This window comes from Octopus bimaculoides, chromosome 9, assembly GCF_046866305.1.
Source record: "Octopus bimaculoides isolate indiv1 chromosome 9, ASM4686630v1, whole genome shotgun sequence".
Taxonomy (NCBI): domain Eukaryota; kingdom Metazoa; phylum Mollusca; class Cephalopoda; order Octopoda; family Octopodidae; genus Octopus; species Octopus bimaculoides.
Genome location: NC_142936.1, coordinates 90,492,834 through 90,515,031, shown reverse-complemented (window position 1 = coordinate 90,515,031; position 22,198 = coordinate 90,492,834). Strand labels below are relative to the sequence as shown.

General features: G+C 39.5%; 1 protein-coding gene across 1 annotated transcript in view; it reads left to right on the top strand.

The window, feature by feature from the left end:
• LOC106872450 (polyribonucleotide 5'-hydroxyl-kinase Clp1) overlaps nucleotides 1–21,607 on the top strand; it is a 29,137-nt gene extending 7,530 nt beyond the window's left edge. Inside the window, exons 4-14 of the mRNA XM_014919453.3 lie at nucleotides 7,546–7,659; nucleotides 9,599–9,724; nucleotides 12,030–12,143; nucleotides 13,516–13,543; nucleotides 13,733–13,906; nucleotides 15,184–15,273; nucleotides 16,739–16,839; nucleotides 18,022–18,160; nucleotides 19,112–19,192; nucleotides 20,006–20,096; nucleotides 21,357–21,607. Coding sequence (XP_014774939.1) covers nucleotides 7,546–7,659; nucleotides 9,599–9,724; nucleotides 12,030–12,143; nucleotides 13,516–13,543; nucleotides 13,733–13,906; nucleotides 15,184–15,273; nucleotides 16,739–16,839; nucleotides 18,022–18,160; nucleotides 19,112–19,192; nucleotides 20,006–20,096; nucleotides 21,357–21,468 — 1,170 coding nt within the window. The 3' untranslated portion in view covers nucleotides 21,469–21,607. The remainder of the gene's footprint in view (nucleotides 1–7,545; nucleotides 7,660–9,598; nucleotides 9,725–12,029; nucleotides 12,144–13,515; nucleotides 13,544–13,732; nucleotides 13,907–15,183; nucleotides 15,274–16,738; nucleotides 16,840–18,021; nucleotides 18,161–19,111; nucleotides 19,193–20,005; nucleotides 20,097–21,356) is intronic.
• Nucleotides 21,608–22,198: the final 591 nt, after the last annotated feature.

The following is a 22,198-nucleotide window of genomic DNA, read 5'->3' as shown; positions in this document are numbered from 1 at the left end:
CGTGATGCATATGGATGAGGATAGCTGTGTAAGGCAGTGCCAATCTCGAACTGTCGAGGTAACATGTGGTAGAGGTAGACCCAAGAAGTCATGGGATGAGGTGATGAAGCATGATCTTTGAACTTCAAGCCTCATAGAGGCAATGACTGGTGACCGAGACCTTTGGTGATGTGCTGTGCTTGAGAGGACTCGTCAAGCCAAGTGCACCCGTGCTGGTGACACGTAAAGAACATCTTTTGAATGTTGGGCCTGACAGAGGCAAAGTGGCTGAGTTTCATTCAAGTGTTGGGCCTCACAGTGGTAATGACCGTGACCTTTGGCATTATGTCATGCTTGAGAAGACCCATCAAGACGAGCAAAATCACAGTCGTGGCAGATACCAGTGTCATGCAAATTGGTACCTGTGTTGGTGGCACATAGACACACCCCAGTGTCACACACACGGCACCTGTGCTGGTAGCGTGTAAAAGCACCCACTACACTCTTGAAGTGGTTGGCATTAAGAAGGACATCCAGCTGTAGAAAACCTTGCCAAATCAGACTGGAATCTGGTGCAGCCTTCCAGCAGACGAGCCCAGTCAAACCATCCAACCCATGCCAGCATGGGCAACAGACGTTAAATGATGATGATGATGATGTACTATAGTAGAAGACACTTGCACAAGGTGTCATACTGTGAGAATGAATCTGGAGCCAAGTGGTTTGGAAGGAAGTTTGTTGACCACACAGCTACACCTGTAGCAGTTTATGTTGATGAAAATTTGAGGATGTTCGCCTTTTCAGTCAATCCATTGAATTTTGTGACCATGCAGCTATGTTTGCATCTGTTGACTAATGTAGTTTATTGCTTATAGTTCTGATGGGTTGGTGGTTGGGGGCATATTGTAGGACTAAACTCAGAACACACACACACACACATGATGGGCTTTTTTCATTTTCTGCCAAATTCATTCAATCGGTTTTCATTAGCCTAAGTCCATAATAAAGAACTTTCCCAAGCAGGAGACTGGAGTAATTAGTCCTGTGTTGTTGTCAGATTACTACACAATAGCTCTAGGAAGATTTGTAATTCATTTATGAGTAGGTATTTCCAAAATGATATTCAATTATCCTCATTTAACACAACAAATAACAGATGAATACATTAATAGCACTGCCCAAGCATGGCCATGACCTACTGAATGAAGCTAGTCAAAAGGTGTGTGTGTGTGTTATCTGTGTTGAGCAGAATGCAACTGGAGCAAAGAGAATGCTAGCGTTTCAGCTAATTGTTATTCTGCTCCAAATATCAGACCTGATTGAACAGGCCTACGATCAAAAGTATTCCAGATGTGGCCATCCTGACTTGTTTGCGGCTATAGTGTATCTCGGGCAATATCGCTCAATGTATCCCGACTTTATTTTTTCTGTTTTTTTTAAGGTGGGTGAGTAAGATTTGAGGGGGACGTACCTTCTTATTTCTTTCAGGTCAATGTGAAGTGTATGGTTTAGATACTAATGCTGACTCTATGAAAGTAACCCCCCTCCTCACACACACACACACACACACCACAGCAATTGTATTAATATCATTCATTATTCATGGATTACTGAATAATTTAGTACATTAGCATGACACCTGCTTCGAATTTCAATATTTAATTAGTGACATGATGTCTGCTTCCAATTTTGATATTTGGAGTTAGAAAGGGGAAGTAAGCAGTTGTCAAAAGAGAATTTTTTTAGCAATTTTATTTGTGTGTTTGAAGTTTAATAGAGTTTATTTTAATGTTTTAATTATTTATTTTTTTCTGGCTGGTTCTGGAGAAAGGGTCAGTGCTCGTGACAAGCTCTCTTAAACTGGTGAGACTAATGCCATTTATTTTCTTGAACCTTTGAAAGAGAAAAGTAGGAGCAGGGAAAGAATTTCAAATGGTTGATGTTCTGGAAAGGGAGGACATGATATGGGGATTAGTGCAGGACCTGGGGTGGGTTGGATACGACAAGGTTGTTGTTGTTGGTACTCCGTCGCTTACGACATCGAGGGTTCCAGTTGATCCGATCAACGGAACAGCCTGCTTGTGAAATTAACGTGCAAGTGGCTGAGCACTCCACAGGCACGTGTACCCTTAACGTAGTTCTCGGGGATATTCAACGTGACACAATGTGACAAGGCTGACCCTTTGAATTACAGGCCCAACAGAAACAGGAAGTAAGAGTGAGAGAAAGTAGTGGTGGAAGAGTTGTGGTCAGGGTTCACCACCATCCCCTGCCGGAGCCTTGTGGAGCTTTAGGTGTTTTCGCTCAATAAACACTCATAACGCCCGGTCTGGGAATTGAAGCCGCGTGTCCGCTGCCCTAACCACTGGGCCATTGTGCCTCCACGGATACGACAAGGATGATGGGAGAAAGAGATATGATTCAGATAGGAGTGTCTGGACGATGATGGCATGATGAGCAAAGCCAATCATAGAAACACACCCACTGGTTCAGTTTTACTTCATTATTATTTGTCATTTGGTTAATCAATCAATCAGTTGTATTTGCCAAAGTCCTTTCATTGCCATGTATGGCCTCCTCAATGACGTGTCCCCTTCTGCTCCAAAATGAAATAGCCTTATATATATATATTTGACAATATCAGCCCTGTTGTGTCATATAAAAGTTATTGTTTAGAGCTTAAAATACATTTCTGGTAATTCTTTTTGTAAGATAAACTTTCACTTTGTGCTTACAATATATTTTTGTCACCTAAAAATGTGGAAAATAAAAATAACATTGAAATTATTTGGTTTACAAATTTCCCCCGAGTCATAATATGTTATTTCTTTTCTTGTTTTCTTTTTATATACAAAAGCGCAGGGTGTGTGTGTCTGTGTGTATTTATTTTCTATTTTTACTCATTGATTTTGAAAATATATGTGAATAAAGTCATGACATGGCAAAGTCAGTGCTGAAGGGCTTACTGAAATGAAACAAGAAATTTTAATTATATTTGCAGCTGTGGTATGGTGAAAGAATCGTTAGCTTAATGATCAATTCTTGCTAACAAAGGCAGGGGAAATGGTTCCAGAATCTTAGTTGAAATTAATTAAAATGGAATGTGAGCAATGCCTTTGTTATAAGTCTCATGTTAGTGAGAATTGTGGGCATGTCTCAATCTTATTTCAACTCCTCGGTGACTGAGGAGTTGAAATACATAGACAAAGATGGCTTGTGATACATGCATCATCATCATCATCATCATCATTTTAATGCCCAATTTTCCATGCTTGCAAGAGACAAATAAAATTTATTGAGGCATTCTTCAACCAGATGCCCTTCCTGTCACCAACCCGCACTTGCCTCCAAGTAATATTTCCCCATGGCCATGTATCCCCAAGGTGTGATACATTGCACAATGTTAAGACAAGCGTATACACACACACACACACACACACACACACACACACACAATGGGTTTCTTTTCAGTTTCCATTTCCCAAACCCATTTTGAAAGTTCTAGTTGGCTTGGGGCTATGATAGAAGACACTTGCCCAAAGCACCACACAGAGACTGAACCCAAAACCATATGCTTAGGAAGCAAGCTTCTTAGCTACACAGCCACACCTGTGTCTGTATGTTATTTAATTTACTTGCAACATTTTCATCCATGGCTGCTTCTAACACAGCTGCTGCTTTCCAAAATGGATGTGTTTCTAACATATCTGCTGTTTTATGACATTGGTCTTACAACCATGTTGGGGTCTGTATGATTAAACCCTTTAAGAGTGTGCACCAGCATGGCCACAATCCAACAACTGAAACTAATAGAAGCATAAAAGAATAGATAAAATTTAGCAATATTATGAGATGAGCTTTGAAAGAGGTCTAGGGTGAAAGGTGAATATATATATATGTATGTATATGCTGTAATAATCTGACTTGAAGACAAAGGAGAAAAATACTTAGGGACATGTTTGGTATGAAAAAAAATAAGGTTGGTACTGACCTACTTAATATGGAGAGCAAAGAAATTTTAATTAAAATTACATCTGTGGAGAGATAAACTTATTAGTTTCTTCAGGTCCTTTCAAGAAACACAGCAGAGGTGAACCCTCTCAAAATTAATTAAAAACAAAACATGGGAAATGGATCTGATTTTGGCAGTAAGCTAACAGGTTCAGATGTGGTACAAAGAGGTCTCTAAACAATATCTCTGTGAAATAAATATTTTGGCTGTGCTCTGCTGATATATAATTGCTTGTATTTAAGTAGGGGTCTCACTGGCAATAGATACCAGTCATATTTCCCTGAAAGAAGACTATATTCAACTGATTGATATGGTTATGATTGTTTTGATGTAAAATGAAGTCTTTGGCAGAAAAGTTTCTTGATATCTTGATACTTCTACATTAAAAAAGACAAATGGTTTTATCATTGCTTTTTAATGTCTGCTTTGCCATAATTGCATGGGTCAGATGGGATTTGTCGAGATGGATTTTTTTTTTTTATGGTCAAATGCCTTTCCTATCACTAGCAGTCTCTTGTTTCCAAGTGAAGTAATATTTACCCCTGGCTAGACATGTTTTCATGGAAGATTGGAAATGAAGGACACTGCTTGTATGACAGTGATACTCATTTACAATTATTACCAGTTACACAGAGTCAAGACATGGTTTTAGACTTTAAATTTGTCCAACAACATGCCAAAGAAGGGAGAATAATTTGGACGATTCAGGTTTATATGTTTTTCCATGCTTGTAAGTGAACTCTGCTAAAGATGGCCAGATGCCAGGCAGTGGTGTTAAATTGATTTTTCTGTTATGGTTATAACCCAAGAACATATATAATGCATATCATGAGCTTTTGCACAGTGGAATTATTCGGGGAACTTCATGATTGTGAAGTGAACTTCACCATCTGGATTAGTATTACGCAGTTCTCCTGTGATTACCAAGTGCAGGCATGCCTGTGTGGTAAGAAGTTTGGTTCCCAACAACATGGTTCTGGGTTCAGTACCACCGTGTGGTATCTTAGGCAAATGTCTTCTATTATAGCTCCAGGTCAACCTAAGCCTTGTGGGTGAATTTCATCATCATCATCGTTTCATGTCCGCCTTCCATGCTGGCATGGGTGGGAAATTTGGTTGATGGAAACTGAAAGAAGCCCATTGTATGTGTGTTACAGTCTCTTTGCTTTGCATCATATTGTTTGTAAATGATCATCACTGTCATGAAAACAATGTCCTTCATTTTCAGTGTTTCACAAAAACACATCTTGTCATGGGGGAAATATTACCTTATTTGGAAACAGATGAATATTAACAAAAGGAAGGACATCCAGTCATAGAGAATCTGCCTCAATTCCATCCAACCCATGCAAGCAGAGAAAAGTAGTCATTGAATGATGATGATCTAATAAATTACACAAGTTGTCCATTGTTAAACATGTTAGCCTTTTATTTAAACTTTTTGTTAGATAAAGCTTCACTTTGTGTTTATAATAAATTTTCTAAGAGACAAGAAAAGACATAAACGCCATGACAGGCCAGCTGTTGAAAATATATGTCAATTGTCAATTGTCAATTGTCAATTGTCAATTGTCAATTGTCAATTGTCAATATGTCAATTGTCCTGTGTGGTTTTTAAGGCCATTAATGTGAAATGCTCCCAGTTCTCATATCTACTTATGAATTAGCTCTTTATGTCTAGTTTGTGTCTTCTTTGAGTGACACAATGATACAGTCTCTTTTTAAACGGATCTCTACTGATTTAATCTTCCCATCTTTGTTATTATCTCGTGAATAATGTATTGTTATTTTTAAAAAAATTAAAAAAGTGTTTGAATGACTTCAGTGGAGAATTGCATTTAAGGACTGGGGTTTATATAGTTGCCTGTAGGTGTAGGCATTGTTGTGTGGTAAGAAGCTTGCTTCCCAAGCATATGGTTTTTAAGTTCAGTCCCATTGTATGGCATCTTGAGCGAGTAGTATCTTCTACAGCTTTGGGCTGACCAAAGCCTGTGAGTGGATTCAGTAGATGGAAACTGAAAGAAACCTGTTGTGTGCATGTGTCTGTGTCGATGTTTGTCTCCCACCAGCACTTGGCAACTGGTGTCGATGTATTTACATCCCTATAACTTAGCGGTTCGGCGAAAGAGATTGATAGAATAGGTACCAAGCTTAAAAAATAATATGTTACTCAGTCGATTCATTCGACTGAAACAAGTAAAAGATAAAAAATACGTATGCTTAACTGGCTTCAGTAGAGAATTATATTCACGGACTGAAGTTTGTATAATTGATTCTATTCTCTCTCTCTCCCTCCCTCTCTCTCTCTCTCTCTCTCTCTCTCTCTCTTATACAAGGCTTTGTGCTATGAAAGAAATCAATATTTGTGTGTGTGTGTGAAAAGTTGTTATTTCTCTTAATTGCATGAGATCACCTGAGCTAGAAAATATGGTGTTGTGTTTGTATTTCCAGTGAACATTAACCTCCTGCATTTCCTTATTTCTTTATTGCCCACAAGAGGCTAAACATAGAGGGGACAAAGAAGGACAGACAGAGAGGGATTAAGTCGATTACATCCACCCCAGTGCGTAACTGGTACTTATTTAATCGACCCCAAAAGGATGAAAGGCAAAGTCGACCTCGGCGGAATTTGAACTCAGAACATAACGGCAGATGAAATACTGCTAAGCATTTCGCCCGGCGTGCTAACGTTTCCACCAGCTCGCCGCCTCCTGCAATTCCTGCTATTGTGTTTTAATTAATAGACTATGACTACTGCAAATGAGAGGAGTCAATCACCTCAAGTAATTAGTCAATTAGTCAATAGCATGTGAGTAGTTTCTGGAATCCAGACACTATCACTATTGGTGTTTACCTACACTTCTACTTTGATGAAGCAAACCTACAATCAAAAACATTCCAGTCATGACTATCCCCCTTTTCTCGGAATACGTAGGATTGTATTATTTATTTTTTCCCGTATAGGTGCAGGCGTGGCTGTGTGGTAAGAAGCTTGCTTCCCAACCATATGGCTCCAAGTTCAGTCTTACAGTATGGCACCTTGGGTGAGTGTCTTCTATTATGGTGTCAGGCCAACCAAAGCCTTGCGTGTGGATTTAGGCGGAAACTGAAAGAAGCACATTGTGTGTGTGTGTGTGTGTTTGATTGACAATCAGTGTTGGTGTATTTAAGTCCCTGAAACTTAGCAGCTCAGCAAAAGAGACTAATAGAATAAGTACCAGGTTTTTAAAAAAGTGAAAATACCGCTAAGCATTTCGCCCAGCGTGCTTATGTTTCTGCCAGCTTGCCCCCTTAGATAATACAGTAATACTGATTGCATCACTAATAATAATAATAATAATGATGACTAACATGAACATGTTTTCTTTAATATTATGTTGTCTTCAAGTTTGCTAAATTTGGCACAAGACTACAGATTTTGTAGGACATAGAGTTTATTATATCAGGCTCCAGTATTTGAGTAATACTTCTTTTATTGACCTCTCCTCCCCCTCTCAGCTAAAGGATAAACTTTTGTCAAGTACTTGTATTAAATTTTTCATTATCTTTTGCAGCTGACAGATGGGAAAGCAGAGGTGTTTGGTACAGAACTGGTGAAGGGGAAGAGGGCCACTTTCCTGCCAAGTTCAAAGTTAGCTGTCTTCACATGGCATGGATGCAGCATCAAAATATCCTTTTATGTGTTTATTAGCTACTTGTTTCCTTTTATTGCATGTGTGTGTATGTGTTCATGGATACAGAAACAACTGTGGTTAAGGGTTTTGATGTTTAGGGGCTGATCCTACTGTGCTTCTTCTACTTTAAGTTCATATCAACCCAATCCTTGTGAATGGAATTGACTGACATTGTGAGGAGCATGTGGGACAGATTTAGTTGTAATTCAAAAGACCAGTTTTGATACAGATTGTGTTTGAGAATTATGTTAAGGGTACAATTGTCTGACAGCATGTTCAGCCTTTCAGACTATAGCTCAATGGGTGGATAGTTCTGCCGATGGGATTTGATAACTCATCTACTAAAATCAATCTTAAATCTTTGTGACTCTGTGTATGTATATATACCGTCATTTTAATGCCCAATTTTCTATGCATGCATGGTTCAGATGGAATCTCTTGGGGCAGATTTTCTATGACAGATGCCCTTCTTGTCATCAGCTTTTGTTTCCAAGTAAGGTCAAATTTCTCCATCACCAAACATTTTCACAGAACATTGAAAACAAAGGACACCACTTGCATCACAGTGACACCAATTTACAACCAACACATGACTTCAAGGCATGGAAACAGTAACACATATGCATGTGCGCACATACACACATACACACGCGCGCAATGGGTTTCTTTTAGTTTCCATCTACCAAATTCAGTCTACAGTAGCCTAGGGGCCATAGTAGAAGATATTTTTTCAAGCTCTATGCAGTAGAACAGAACCCAAAGCCATTTGGTTGAGAGGCAGACTCCTTACCACACAGCTATGCTTGTGCCTACATATGTGTGTGTGTGAAGGGGCATGGCGCAGTGGTTAGAGCGTCGAGCTTACGATCATGAGGTTGTGAGTTTGATTCCCGGATCGGGCTGTGTGTTGTGTTCTTGAGCAAGACACTTTATCTTATGTTGCTCCAGTTCACTCAGCTGTAGAAATGAGTTGCAACATCACTGGTGCCAAGCTGTATTGGCCCCTTTGCCTTTCCATTGGATAACACTGGTGGTGTGGAGAGAGGAGGCTGGTATGCATGGGCGACTGCTGGTCTTCCATAAAAACAACCCTAGGTTGTGCATACACTGGTGAGGCAATTTTCTGCCCACACTTGTATCCCGGAAGGGAACCCCTTAGGTGTACCCATTGTCATTCGTGACTGACAGAGTTGAGTTTAATATATATATATATATATATATATATCATCATCATCATCATCATCTCATCATCGTTTAACGTCCGCATTTCCATGCTAGCATGGGTTGGACGACTTGACTGAGGACTGGTGAAACCGGATGGCAACACCAGGCTCCAATCTAAATTTGGCAGAGTTTCTACAGCTGGATGCCCTTCCTAACACCAACCACTCAGAGAGTGTAGTAGGTGCTTTTACGTGTCACCTGCACGAAGGCCAGTCGGGCGATACTGGCAACGGCCACGCTCGAAATGGTGTCTTTTATGTGCCACCCGCACAAGAGCCAGTCCAGGGGCACTGGCAACAATCTCGCTCAAAAATCCTACGGGAGCCAGTCAGGCGGTACTGGCAACGGCCAATAGTGTTTGCTTGATGGAGACTGTAGTGGTTCATTAGATTGATTTTACATGTGATTCACAGAACCAGCCTTCTTGGTACCACTCTCAATCTGTTTCCACATTATATCTAACGTATTAGTGACTGTAGAATAATTAGCTTCTATTTGGAACAATCTGTGATTCTGTAAATCAAACAACTGGATGACTTTGAAACCAGTATCAAGCAGTGTTATGGTTTAATTTTAGCCCTGGTGATGCTGGTTCTAATCCAGCATAAATTTCTGGTTGTCTTGGGAACAAGCACACTGAATGTATTTTTTTTCTTTAGTTTTGTTTTTGTTCTACCTCTCTGTAAATTTGTCCTTAATTCTTTGTTACCTAATTGGTAAGACTGAAATGGCTTATGTCTCAAAGGAAACTCCAATGGTGATGTACTTGAATGTCCATGGAGCATTGGAACAGATGAAACGGAAGGCCAGTGAAGAGCTGACTCCTGGACCCAGGGTGAGTACTTTTCATCTGTCACATTTGTCTCTCTTTATCTTATTTTACTATTTATATATTAGCAAAATATGTACAGCTACAAATATATCCTTGCACACATATATGTAACTGTACTCTCTCCCCCTTTCTCTCTCATCATCATCATTCCTACAGCCTTGCTTACTTCTGGTTAATTAAAATTGTATCCCATAATTGATTGAGTTCACCTCATTATTAAAAGCTACAGATTTATACATACAAGGTCTGATCAAATAGTATTGGGATTGGTGCTAGAAAAATAAACCTACGACTCTGATCATTGATTTAGCATTTAATCTCTTTCAAAGTGGTCCCTTTCTGAAGCCACACCCTTTATCTAGCCATCGTTTCCATTGATGGATGCATTCCTAGAACTCCTTTTCTGGGGATAGTGAGCCTCATTACATTCTCTTGGATTTCCTCGATGTCTTGAAATTTTGTTCCTTTCAAGTGGGATTTTGATTTATATCTTGGTTTCAAAGTCACAACCATAGACCCATGATTCATCACCTGTTATGATTGCTTTACAAAAGTTTCCATCTTAATCAAGGCGACCCTGAACATCTGAAACCCAACCTTCTTTTCGAGATAACCATACTCTACACACTTTACTTTCAAGTGTTGCCATAAGCAACGGGAGCGGGTGAGCGTGTTCTAACTCAGTGTGACAGAATTCAGGGTCATTCCATGCCAAGCAGCTTCACCCTGTGTATTTTAGCTCTGTTACCATAGCAACAGTCCCAGTACTTCTTGATCCAGACCTTGTGTGCTTCACTGTTTTTCCAACCCTCTTTCTGTTGCTGTTTCGATAACAGTTTGGTATGTGCCATAATGTGCAAGATAGAAGACTACACTAGTATGGACGTGGTGTGTTTGTATGTGTGAAGGATGACTGATAGATGGCGCTGAAAAATATGTCGGATGAGACTTGGGAGAAAGTGGTGAGGTCTAATCTAAGGAGGTTGGACTTGAGATGAAAGTTCAATAGCCTTAGATGATAAGACTACAGTAAATGCATGTTGTCTTGTTTATCACTGATCCAGGAAAACATGGTATGCTTACATTATATACATTCGATGGATATTTGTCCTCATCTTGTTTGTTGTTAACACAACGTTTCGGCTGATATACCCTCCAGCCTTCATCAGGTGTCTCGGGGAAATTTCAAACCGGGTTCTCATTCCTAAGGTATTTTTCAATATTATTATTATTGTTCAGGTCACTGCTTGGAATCAAACTCGGAATCTTGGGGTTAGTAGCCCGCGCTCTTAACCACTACACCATATGTCCATGGGCATATGGCGTAGTGTGTTGTGTTAACAACAAACAAGATGAGGACAAATATCTGTTGAAGGTAAATAATGTAAATAATGTACAGAATTCCTCATCTCTTAAATATAGAACTGTATGGTATGCTTAGTTGTGAACTGTGTTACACTTACCAATAGATTTGATCTAGAATAACATGGCTTGGTGATCATTGAAGATTATGTATGTACTGCAAAAATGTGCCCCAGTGGCCACCCAGAACGAACTGATCTTTGCCTGTGTTTACGTAATTGAGCTGCAAGGCTGCATGTATTTTTTATACAGATTTATGCTCTCACACCAGTCAACATGGGACCAGTGGATAGGAAATATATGAAGGTGTTTAATCGTGAAAAATGATTCAGATGAGGATATTCTTTACAGGAAAAATGTAGAGATGAGCAAAGAAATACATGAAAGCGGAAGCTTCATTGTTGTGGGGCAATGAATTTGGTGTCAATGAATCTACCATTTGTTCCCCTCTGCAAAGTGCATGGAGAGGATTCATTTATCAGTGTTTTGTGGTGACCAAATTCCCAAGATAAATGAAGATAAATGTGCTTACACATATTTTACTTGTTTCAGCCATTAGACTGTGGCCATGCAGGGGCACTGCCTTGAAGAATTTTTAGTCGAATGAATTGACTCCAGGACTTATTTCTTAAAGCCTAGCACTTATTCTGTCAGTATCTTTTGCTGAACCACTAAGTTATGGGGATGTAGACACACCAACGCCAGTTGTCAAGCAGTGGTCATATTTTTCTCCTTGTGCTTGATAAATGAATTCAAATCTCACCAAAGGCAACTTAATTCTACATTCTTGTGGGACGGGGTATAAAATGAGTCCCAGTCAATTGACGTGACTGTCCCCTCCTCACTCAACATTTCTCTCCTTGTGTTTCTGTTATAAATAAATCATTATAAATTTGTTTCATGTGTTTTTAAATATTTTTTCCTTTTTTTTTTTTTCTTTTTGCAGATCATGATTGTTGGACCTAAGGATGTTGGTAAAAGCACCGTTTGTAAGCTGTTCCTGAATTATTGTGTACGAGCTGGCCATGCCCCATTATTTGTGGATATTGATGTTGGACAAGTGAGTAGAGAACTTGGTCCTTAACCTCTCACAACCTGCCCACACCCCAATTTCAAATCAATTATTCCATTCTGGAACTTTTTTTTTTTTGTTCTTCAGTCCCTAATTATCCGTAATAGAGCAGAACTATGGTCAAAAGCATGCCAACCACGACCAATCCAACCTTACATGTTTTTTTTTTTTTACACTACTAGTACCTCAAAAATAGGAAGAACACAGTGGACCGTGAAGTGGTCATATATGTAACAAAGACAGAGTGGTCATGACTGGAATGCTTTTGATCACAAGTCGTTGAATCTGGAAGGTAGCAATCTTTATAAATTCAAATACTGTAGATGCCAGCTTTATCTTTAATTCTTCCAGGGTCAACAAAATAAGGTTCAGGAGATATGAAGATTAGCGGTTCTCTTCCTCTGGAACTTGTGGTCTTGTGTTTATGTTAGTAATCATTGTTGCATTCCTTACCGTTCTGAGTCTGTATCTGACTGTCTGGGAATGGCTCTGGGCATCAACGAGAACAGCCTGAGCAGTCTCTTCTGAAGAACTTTCAAATTGGGGACTGTGGATAACTTCCAAAAGTCCTTGTCGTAGCAGTGCTACAGGAGGTGGGTAGGATGTAGGGCATTACTTGGCTTAAGCATTGGAAATACCAACTGCAAACCAGTTTGAAATGCAGAGCAGTTTGACAAAACTGCTCTGCATATTATCATTTAGTGTCTGTGCATTACTGATTTGTGGTCTTGTGTTAAACAGCTGTTGTTGCATGTAGGATGAATTCAGCCATCAGAGTAAGAATTAATCCCTTTCCTTTGGTAGGGAAAGGTAGCTAGTCTTCCTCTCTGTGGCAAATCAAATGGTGCTGTTGATTTTTCTGCAAGGCTTTTCCTCTCAACACGTGGCTATGATGCTCCCCCACTACTTCTGCTCGTGATCAGAGATGTACATATCGTCAGCCACTAAGGGACAAGCTCAACTGGTTACGGTCAAACAACTGACAAGCAACTCTGTGGTATTGAGCAGAATATTTGCTGTGATCCCTGTTTTACAACAAGACAAAGCATGTACATGTTAATACTTCCTATCAGTTAAGGTCAGAAGCCATGAGAGCCACTGACATTAAGATGAATTGCTCTATACATTCAAAAAGTAGTGGAATAAGAAATCCTTTATTTGACAAACAGGTAAGAGTTGGCAACTGGAAGAGCACCTGGTTGTAAAATGCTGCCTCAGTAAGTCTGTCTTCTACCCATCTTGGCATGGAAACAACATTAAATCAATAAACAAATGTCATAGTTGATTTCTTTGATTACTTTTCTTATGTCAAATAAATTGTGAATGATCACTAAATTGTTTGTTTTTTCTTTGTTTCCAGAGTATGATTTCAATCCCTGGTACCCTGGGTAAGTCTTATGGCAATTATTATTATTAAGGCGGTGAGCTGGACAGAATGCTTAGTGGTATTTCGCCTGTCACAACATGTGTCGTGGATGATGTTAATGAAAATACTTCATACTATGTATTAGAATTTAACCTAACTTCCATCCTGTTCCTTGTTTGAAACTAAACTGTACAATTTTTCCTATTAACAGCGGCAGCAGTTGTAGAAAGACCTGCAGATATTGAAGATGGCTTCATCCAGTCCGTGGCACCTGTTGTCTACCATTTTGGCCATTTTAGTCCCAATGAAAACCTTGCTCTGTACAACCTCCTCATCAGTAGACTAGCATCAGTAATCCAGTTGAAATGTGAGGCAAATAAGAAAAGTAAGTATATATATATATATATATTATATGTGTGTGTGTGTGTGTGTGTATTTCTCTTTTACTTTTTGAAAGTGCATGGCCTGTTGGTTTGATCTGTAGATATATACATACGGGATGACAGTGCTAAGCAGTGATGTGTAGAAAACTTGTTACCAGTTACAAGTTTGTATTTATACACATCACCGCTTAGCGCTGTCACTCTGTATTTTATTGAACAATGATGGGAATATCATAAGAGGGACCTCTCTCTCCTGTCAGTTCGCAGTGTCTACCTTTTTGGTTTTCATTGCTGAAGGGAGGAGATAATCCCTCCAGAATGCATGTATGCAACAGTCTGGTTAGGTGGCACTGAAAGCTGACTTGGTGTGTTTACACCAGTGGTTCCCAAAATGGGTGGTTTTGCTCCCTTGGAGGCGGTGAAAAGATCCAAAGGGGCATTGAAGAAAAGTGGGATGATAATGGGGTGGCCAAAAGGGGGCAATGGATGTTGGAAAAAGACCAAAATAATGGATTAATTAGGTTAGGTTATATTTTTGTGAAATAGTTGTTTTGAATTTGCTGCAGAAGGCGGTCCATGTTTGTGGTGGGGGCGCTAGGAATGTGGAATAGCGGTTAAGGGAGCAGCAGCCTGAAAATGTTTGGGATCTACTGGTTTACACTTATCTCCATGACAAATGTCTTTCTTACGGGTTCAGGTATGCCCCAAGTATATTTGAACTCTTTTACTCTTTTACTTGTTTCAGTCATTTGACTGCGGCCATGCTGGAGCACCGCCTTTTAGTCGAGCAAATTGACCCCAGGACTTATTTTTTGGAAGCCTAGTACTTATTCTCTCGGTCTCTTTTGCCGAACCACTAAGTTATGGGGAAGTAAACACACCACCATCGGTTAAGCGATGCTGTGGGGGACAAACACAGACACACAAATAAACACACACACATACACATATATACATGTATACAACGGGCTTCTTTCAGTTTCCGTCTACCAAATCCACTCACAAGGCTTTGGTCGGTAAACAAGTTTATACATATATGTGTGTTTGTGTGTTGGTGGGATTCTACACAGTTACCATCTACTAAATCCCCCCCCCCCCCAGGTATTGGTCAACCTGAGGTGCTGTACAGTGGGATTGAACCACACAACCATGCGCGTGTCTCTATTAAATTCTTCTTGTCTGGATTAGTTTGTTCCTTAATTTAAGTAGGCCATATTGATTTTTGCAAACAGTTCCAGTGTCTGGATGGATGATTTATTTACTTGGTTTTCTGTTTCAGCTAACCTCAGTGGCGTCATCATCAACACAAGTGGCTGGGTACGAGGTGGAGGTTATCAATCGCTAGTACATACAGCTGGAGCATTTGAAGGTCAGTCTATTAAAGTATATTAATTTTATCAATTAAAATTACTAGGTTCAATTTACTCAGCTATAAATATATCTTCTCTCCTTCACCAAATGAGTTTTATCTCCAGTCAAACTAAATCACTGTTGTTATTGTTACTACTACTACTACAATAACAAAGATGACAACCTGGCAGAATTGTGAGGTCATTGGGCAAAATGCTTAGTGGTATTTCATCTGGTTTTTTTTTTTATGTTCTGAGTTCAAATTCCACCGAGGTCAACTTTGCCTTTCATCTTTTTGGGGTCACTGAAACACGTACCAGTTGAGCACTAGGGTCGATATAATCGACTAACTCCCTTCTCCCAAATTGCTAGTTTTGTGCCAAAATCTGAAATCATTGTTGTTATTGTCATCATTAGTAAAAGGTGAAGGATCAAATAAGTCCTGATCTACAACAGGAATCTATTTTTTACTTCAACTTCATACTAGTGTGTTCTGTGGAGGTGCAATGGTCCAGTGTTTAGGGTAGCAGACTTGCAGTCATGGGATCGCAGATTCAATTCCCAGACTAGGCATTGTGAGTGTTTATTGAGCAAAAACACCTAAAGCTCCGTGAGGCTCTGGCAAGGGGTAGTGGTGAACCTTGCTGTACTCTTTCACCACAAAGGGCCATCCATGTCACACTCTGTGTCATGCTGAATGTGCCTGTACACGTGTCTGTGGAGTGCTCAGCCACTTGCATGTTAATTTCACAGGCAGGCTGTTCCGTCGATCAGATCAACTGGAACCCTCGTCATCTTATTTTCATAAGTTTTGAATTAAAATCTTCCACCAAACTTTAGTCACAATTTATCTTCCTAACACTAGCTTAATGTTAACTAAGTTATTTTACTAAATTCTTTGAGCATCTCAAAATAAATACAGTAATGAAAGGATTAAATGTTAAAGGGTTAATTACACTAAAAAATGTTTTTTGTGAATCTGCACCTCTGCAGTTGTGGTTCATTTAATATGCTTTTGCATCTTTTAGGTAATTTAATATGGTAATTCATCATCATCATTTATTTAATGTTTGTTGTCCATGCTAGCGTGGGTTGGGCAGTTTGACTGGGCTGGCACACTGGAAGGCTGCACCAGGCTCCAGTCAGATTTGATATGGTTTTCTACATCTTGATGCCCTTCCTAACACCAACCACTCCAAGAGTGTAGTGGGTGCTTTTACATGCCACCAGCATGGCTCCTATTTGTGTGACACCGGGGTGCGTTTATGTGTCACTGGCACAGGTGCCTATTTGCGTAACACTGGTATCTACCATGACTGTGATTTTGCTTGGTTTAATGGGTCTTCTCAAGCCTGACATAATGCCAATGGTTTCAGTCATTCCTCCGTGAGGCCAAACGCTCGAAAGGCATTCTTATTAATTATTTTATTAGAACATTGTTGTGGTCACTCACACATCATACCGTTTTTGTTATCTATTTTCAGTGGACATCATAGCAGTGTTAGACCAAGAGAGATTGTACAATGAATTGGTGCGAGATATGCCAGACTTCGTGAAAGTTATCCTGCTGCCAAAATCTGGAGGGGTAAGGAATCAGGACTTCTTTCTCACATTTTACCCACCCCTCAAACTATTAGCTGTTTTATACACACACAGACACAGCTGTGTAAAGATTCTTGCTTCAGAACTATGTGATCTTGGGTTCAGTCCCACTGCACAGCACTTTGAGCAGGGGTCTTCTACAATAGCCCTGGGCTAAATCTTGTGAGTGGATTATGTAAACAGAAGCTGAAAGAAGTTGGTAAGCTGGCAGAAATGCAAGTCTGAGGAAGTGCCTCTTCAATGTCTAAAACTGCAAATATTACACGATTTTTCTTTTAGAATTTTCATGTAAACTGGTGTTGCAAACGGAGATGGTACGGAAACATTTGTAACTTATAGTTAAAGATGTCTTAAAGAATTTTCTTTGTCTTCTTCTTTTCATTGGATTATTTGCTCTTTGCCAAAGCATATGACGGTATAATTGTTGTGAAACTTGGATTTTCTACACCAGAAGTATTCCAGCTTTAGCTTGGATCACGACAATGCTGATAGCCCAGCATTCGGGTTGATTGCTTCTCTGCAAATACCCCAGCTTCACACCCAAACTGACCTTAGCCATTTGTTCTCTCTCTCTCTTTCTAGTGGCTGCGTAGTAAGTAGCTTGCTTACCAACCACATGGTTCTAGGTTCAGTCCCACTGTGTGGTGCCTTGAGCAAGTGTCTTCTACTACAGCCTCGAGCCGACCAAATCCTCGTGAGTGGATTTGGTAGATGGAAACTGAAAGAAGCCGGTCGTATATATGTGTGTATGTATGTATATATATATATATATGTATGTGTGTGTTTGTACCCTCATCATCGCTTGGCAACCGATGTTGGTATCTTTACGTCCCCGTAACTTAACGGTTCAGCAAAATATCTCAGAATAAGTACTAGGCTTCCAAAGAATGAGTCCTGGGGTCGATTTGCTCGACTAAAGGCAGTGCTCAAGTATGGCTGCAGTCAAATGACTGAAACAAATAAAAGAATATATATATCATCATCGTTTAACGTCCGCTTTCCATGCTAGCATGGGTTGGACGACTTGACTGACGACTGGTGAAACCGGATGGCAACACCAGGCTCCAATCTAAATTTGGCAGAGTTTCTACAGCTGGATGCCCTTCCTAATGCCAGGTATATATATATATATATAATGTGTGTGTTAATATTGTGTTGTTATCAGGTCGTTGAGAGAAACGCCCACAGCAGAACAGAAAGCCGTGACAGCAAAATCAGGGAATATTTCTATGGAATCAGAAACACATACTTTCCTCATTCGTTTGAGGTGAAGTTCACTGATGTCAAAATTTACAAAATAGGGGGTGAGTATTCTATTACTTTTTCTCTTTGTCGTAGGCGTGGCTGTATGGTAAAAGGCTGCCCTCCCAACTACATGATTCCAAGTTCAGTCCCACTGCGTGACCTCTTGGGCAAGTGTCTTCTACTACAGCTTCAGGCTGACCAAATCCTTGCGAGTGGATTTGGTAGATGGAAACTGAAAGAAGCCCGTCTGTGTGTGTGTGTCTGTTTGTCCCCCACTGCCGTTTGACAACCAGCATTGGTGTGTTTATGTCCCTGTAACCTAGTGGTTCGCCAAAAGGCGACTGATAGAATAAGTACCTGGCTTTAAAAAAATAAGCATTGGTATTGATTCGTTTGACTAAAGGTGGTTGCCCCAGCATGACTAGAACAACAAGGTAAAAGATTGTCAGTTAATCAGCTCAGCTTTAGCAATTGTTGTTTAACCCTAGGTCTACCTTGATCAGGCACACCTATAGTCAGAGGTGTTATGATCCATCCCATTTTTTATCAAGACTTGGAGTAGGAATATCACTGCAGTATACAATGTATCATCCCTATTTTTTTGTATTTTTATTTCAGTGAATGTGGTTTGCTATATTTTATTATTTCTGTACAAATGTCTTCTGCTAAAGACTATTTGCCTACATAATTTGGCTGTCCTGGAAGGGACAACTGCTACTGATGTTTAACCCCAAGAAACATCGTTTCCAGCTGGCCATAAGACACAATATCTGTGTCCTTATATTGTCTTAAAGGGACACAGATATGAAAAGCCATTCCAATTAGATGAAACAAACTTAGCAGTTCACTCTAACAGCAGTGTACTGAGCTATGAGCTAACATTTATTTTCTAAATACTCGATAATTTGAAGGAATTTGTTAAAATAACTAGAGTTGTAACTTATTAATTTGACAACCCTGTAATAGTTTTGCATGGAGCGATTATTCTCTCTTTCCCTCTCTGTCTTTAGGTCCACATTTACCTGATTCTTGTTTACCATTGGGAATGAAATCACAAGACAGTAAGACAAAACTTGTTCCAGTTCAACCAGGTAATTCATCTCTCTCTCTTTTTCTCTTTCTCTTTATCTGTCCCCCTCTCTCTTTCTCCTTTCTCTCTCTCTGCCTTTCTGTCTCACTCACTCTCTTCCTCTCTCTGCCTTTCTGTCTCCCTTCTCTCTCTCCCTTTTTCTCTTTCTCTCTCTTTATCTGTCCCCTCTCTCTCTCCCCTTCTGTCTCCCCCTCTTTCTCTCTCTCCCTCCTTTTCTTTCTCTCTCTTTATCTTTCCCTCTCTCTGCTTTCTGTGTCCCCCTCTCTCTTTCTCTCTCTCTGCCTTTCTGTCTCACTCTCTATCTCTCTCTCCAGTGTTATTGAAATCAGATGTTTCCCACATTCTCTGGAAGGTCAGCAGTTTTATGGGGAGGGGGAGATTAGTCAATTGCATCAACCCCAGTACATGCCTGGTACTTTATTTTGACCCTCACTCCGGCTCTGTCATATATATATATATACACACACACACACACACACACACACACACACAAATATATAAAGAGACACTGCTCATTATTATATTAGGAGATTATACATACATTTTAATACTTTACAGTATACTTACATATCTGCATAATTCTATCCATCGATCTAAAACAACAGGATTACTAAAGGAAGACCGGAATTTAAGAGAAGAGAAAATCAAAAGATCTCATGATATTCATTGAAGGATTTTATTTCAGATATTCTCATTTTGAAAATTAACTCCAGTTAATCGTTGAGAGGATGTTGGTGTTGCATTGGCAGAGGTTTGTGCTCTTTGAGTGCTGGTTATTTATGTATTGTGTATTTATTCAATGAATCTTTTTCAGGTGTGAACTTAATGCATCATGTGTTAAGTATGAGTGCAGCCACAACTTTAGAAAAACTAGTCGAAGTGAATGTGCTGGGATTTGTAGTTGTGTAAGTACATCCAATTACAACAGCTCTGTGTGTGTGTGTGTGTGTGTGTGTGTGTGTACGACTTTGTTTTTATGTTCAGTTATACTCTCTCTTTTTACTCTTTTAATCGTTTCAGTCATTTGACTGCGGCCATGCTGGAGCACCGCCTTTAGTCGAGCAAATCGACCCCAGGACTTATTCTTTATTAGGCTAGTACTTATTCTATCGGTCTCTTTTTGCCGAACCGCTAAGTTACGGGGATGTAAACACACCAGCATCAGTTGTCAAGCGATGGTGGGGGGGGGACAAACACAGACACATACATATATATATACATATATACGACAGGCTTCTTTCAGTTTCCGTCTACCAAATCCACTCACAAGGCTTTGGTTGGCCCAACGCTATAGTGGAAGACACTTGGCCAAGGTGCCACGCAGTGGGACTGAACCCGGAACCATGTGGTTGGTAAGCAAGTTACTTACCACACAGCCACTCCTACGTCAAATGAAAACAATTTTACATTAATCGGATGGGTTACACTATGCTTTTGTCGAGTACAGGTTTATTATTCTTAAACAAGAATATTACTAACAATGACTTTGAACACTTCAACTGGCAGTCTGACAATGGCTTCTTAACTGGTTAAAACTTCGAAGTCACTGTCAATAATATTTTTATTTAAGAGGCTGTGCATGCACAAGGGTGCCTGTGTATTTGCAGGAGTGGCTGTGTAGTAAGTAGCTTGCTTATCAACCACATGGTTTTGGGTTCAGTCCCACTGCGTGGCACCTTCGACAAGTGTCTTCTGCTATAGCCTCAGGCCGACCAAAGCTTTGTGATTGGATTTGCTAGACAGAAACTAAAAGAAGCCCATTGTATATGTTTGTGTGTCTGTGTTTGTCCCCACCATCATTGCTTGACAACCAATGTTGGTGTATTTATGTCCCCGTAACTTAGCGGTTCAGCAGAAGAGACTGATTGAATAAGTACTAGGCTTACAAAGAATAAGTCCTCGGATCGTTTTGTTCGACTAAAATGGCAGTGCTCCAGCATGGTCGCAGTCAAATGACTGAAACAAATAAAAGAATTAAAAAATATTCTTAAGTATACGCTAATGATAATTAACTACGTAGTCATTTATCACAGTAAGAAAGTGAAAATATTTTTCAACTTCTATAGAATTGAAAAGTTATTAAAATCTAACTGGTATATATTTAATAGCTGAACCATAAAACGGGCTCAAAACTGAAATTTTTTTTATTATTTTTTATATTTCAGAACCAGTGTTGATGCCGAGCGTCAAGTGTTTACAGTGCTGGCACCAGCTCCTCGACCACTGCCCAAAACTTACTTACTACAGATGGACATACAATTCCTTGATATAAAATAACCAGACCAGACACCCGTTATTTATTTTTTGAAAATCAAAGACAATTATTTTTTTATGCCCCCCTCCCTCATTTATGTATATATTGCTATACATATTTATTTTTAATTCCAGCAATAAATATTCTTTTTAAGGTTTTAAAGCAGTGTTTGTTTGACGTTCTATTTTAATTTTAAAAGTATTCTCAATGTTGTATTTCAGTTTGTTCTAAATATTTGAGTCAACAGGAAATGCTTTAGAATTACAACTACAACCCAACCAACAGTCTTACACACAGTTTCCATTCTTCCCCAATTTCACCCATGTGACTTTAATCAGCCCAGGATATAGTAAATACCAACATGTCACGCAGTATGATTGAACTTGGGACCCTATTACATTGATATAAACAGTCTAGATATTCTGGATAACAGCAATGCCCTTTATTTAAAAAAAAAAAAAAAGAATAGCACCAGGTGGAATTGAACCACCAACAGCTGAATCATCAACTGTTTCACCAGAGATGCTGCACAATATATTTAAAGGATATTGGTCACCAGAATATAAACTGTCTTAATGAACTTGTTTACAACAACCCCTCTCTGTATGTGAAGTGGAATATTTAATGTGAATGCATCTGTTAGCTTGTCCCTTTCAACAAAAAATATCAATCCACTTGGTCTCTGCTGAACTATGCCTTCTCTTTGTCCCTTCAACAACTGCCATTACAAAGAACGTTGCTCTAGCCAACCAT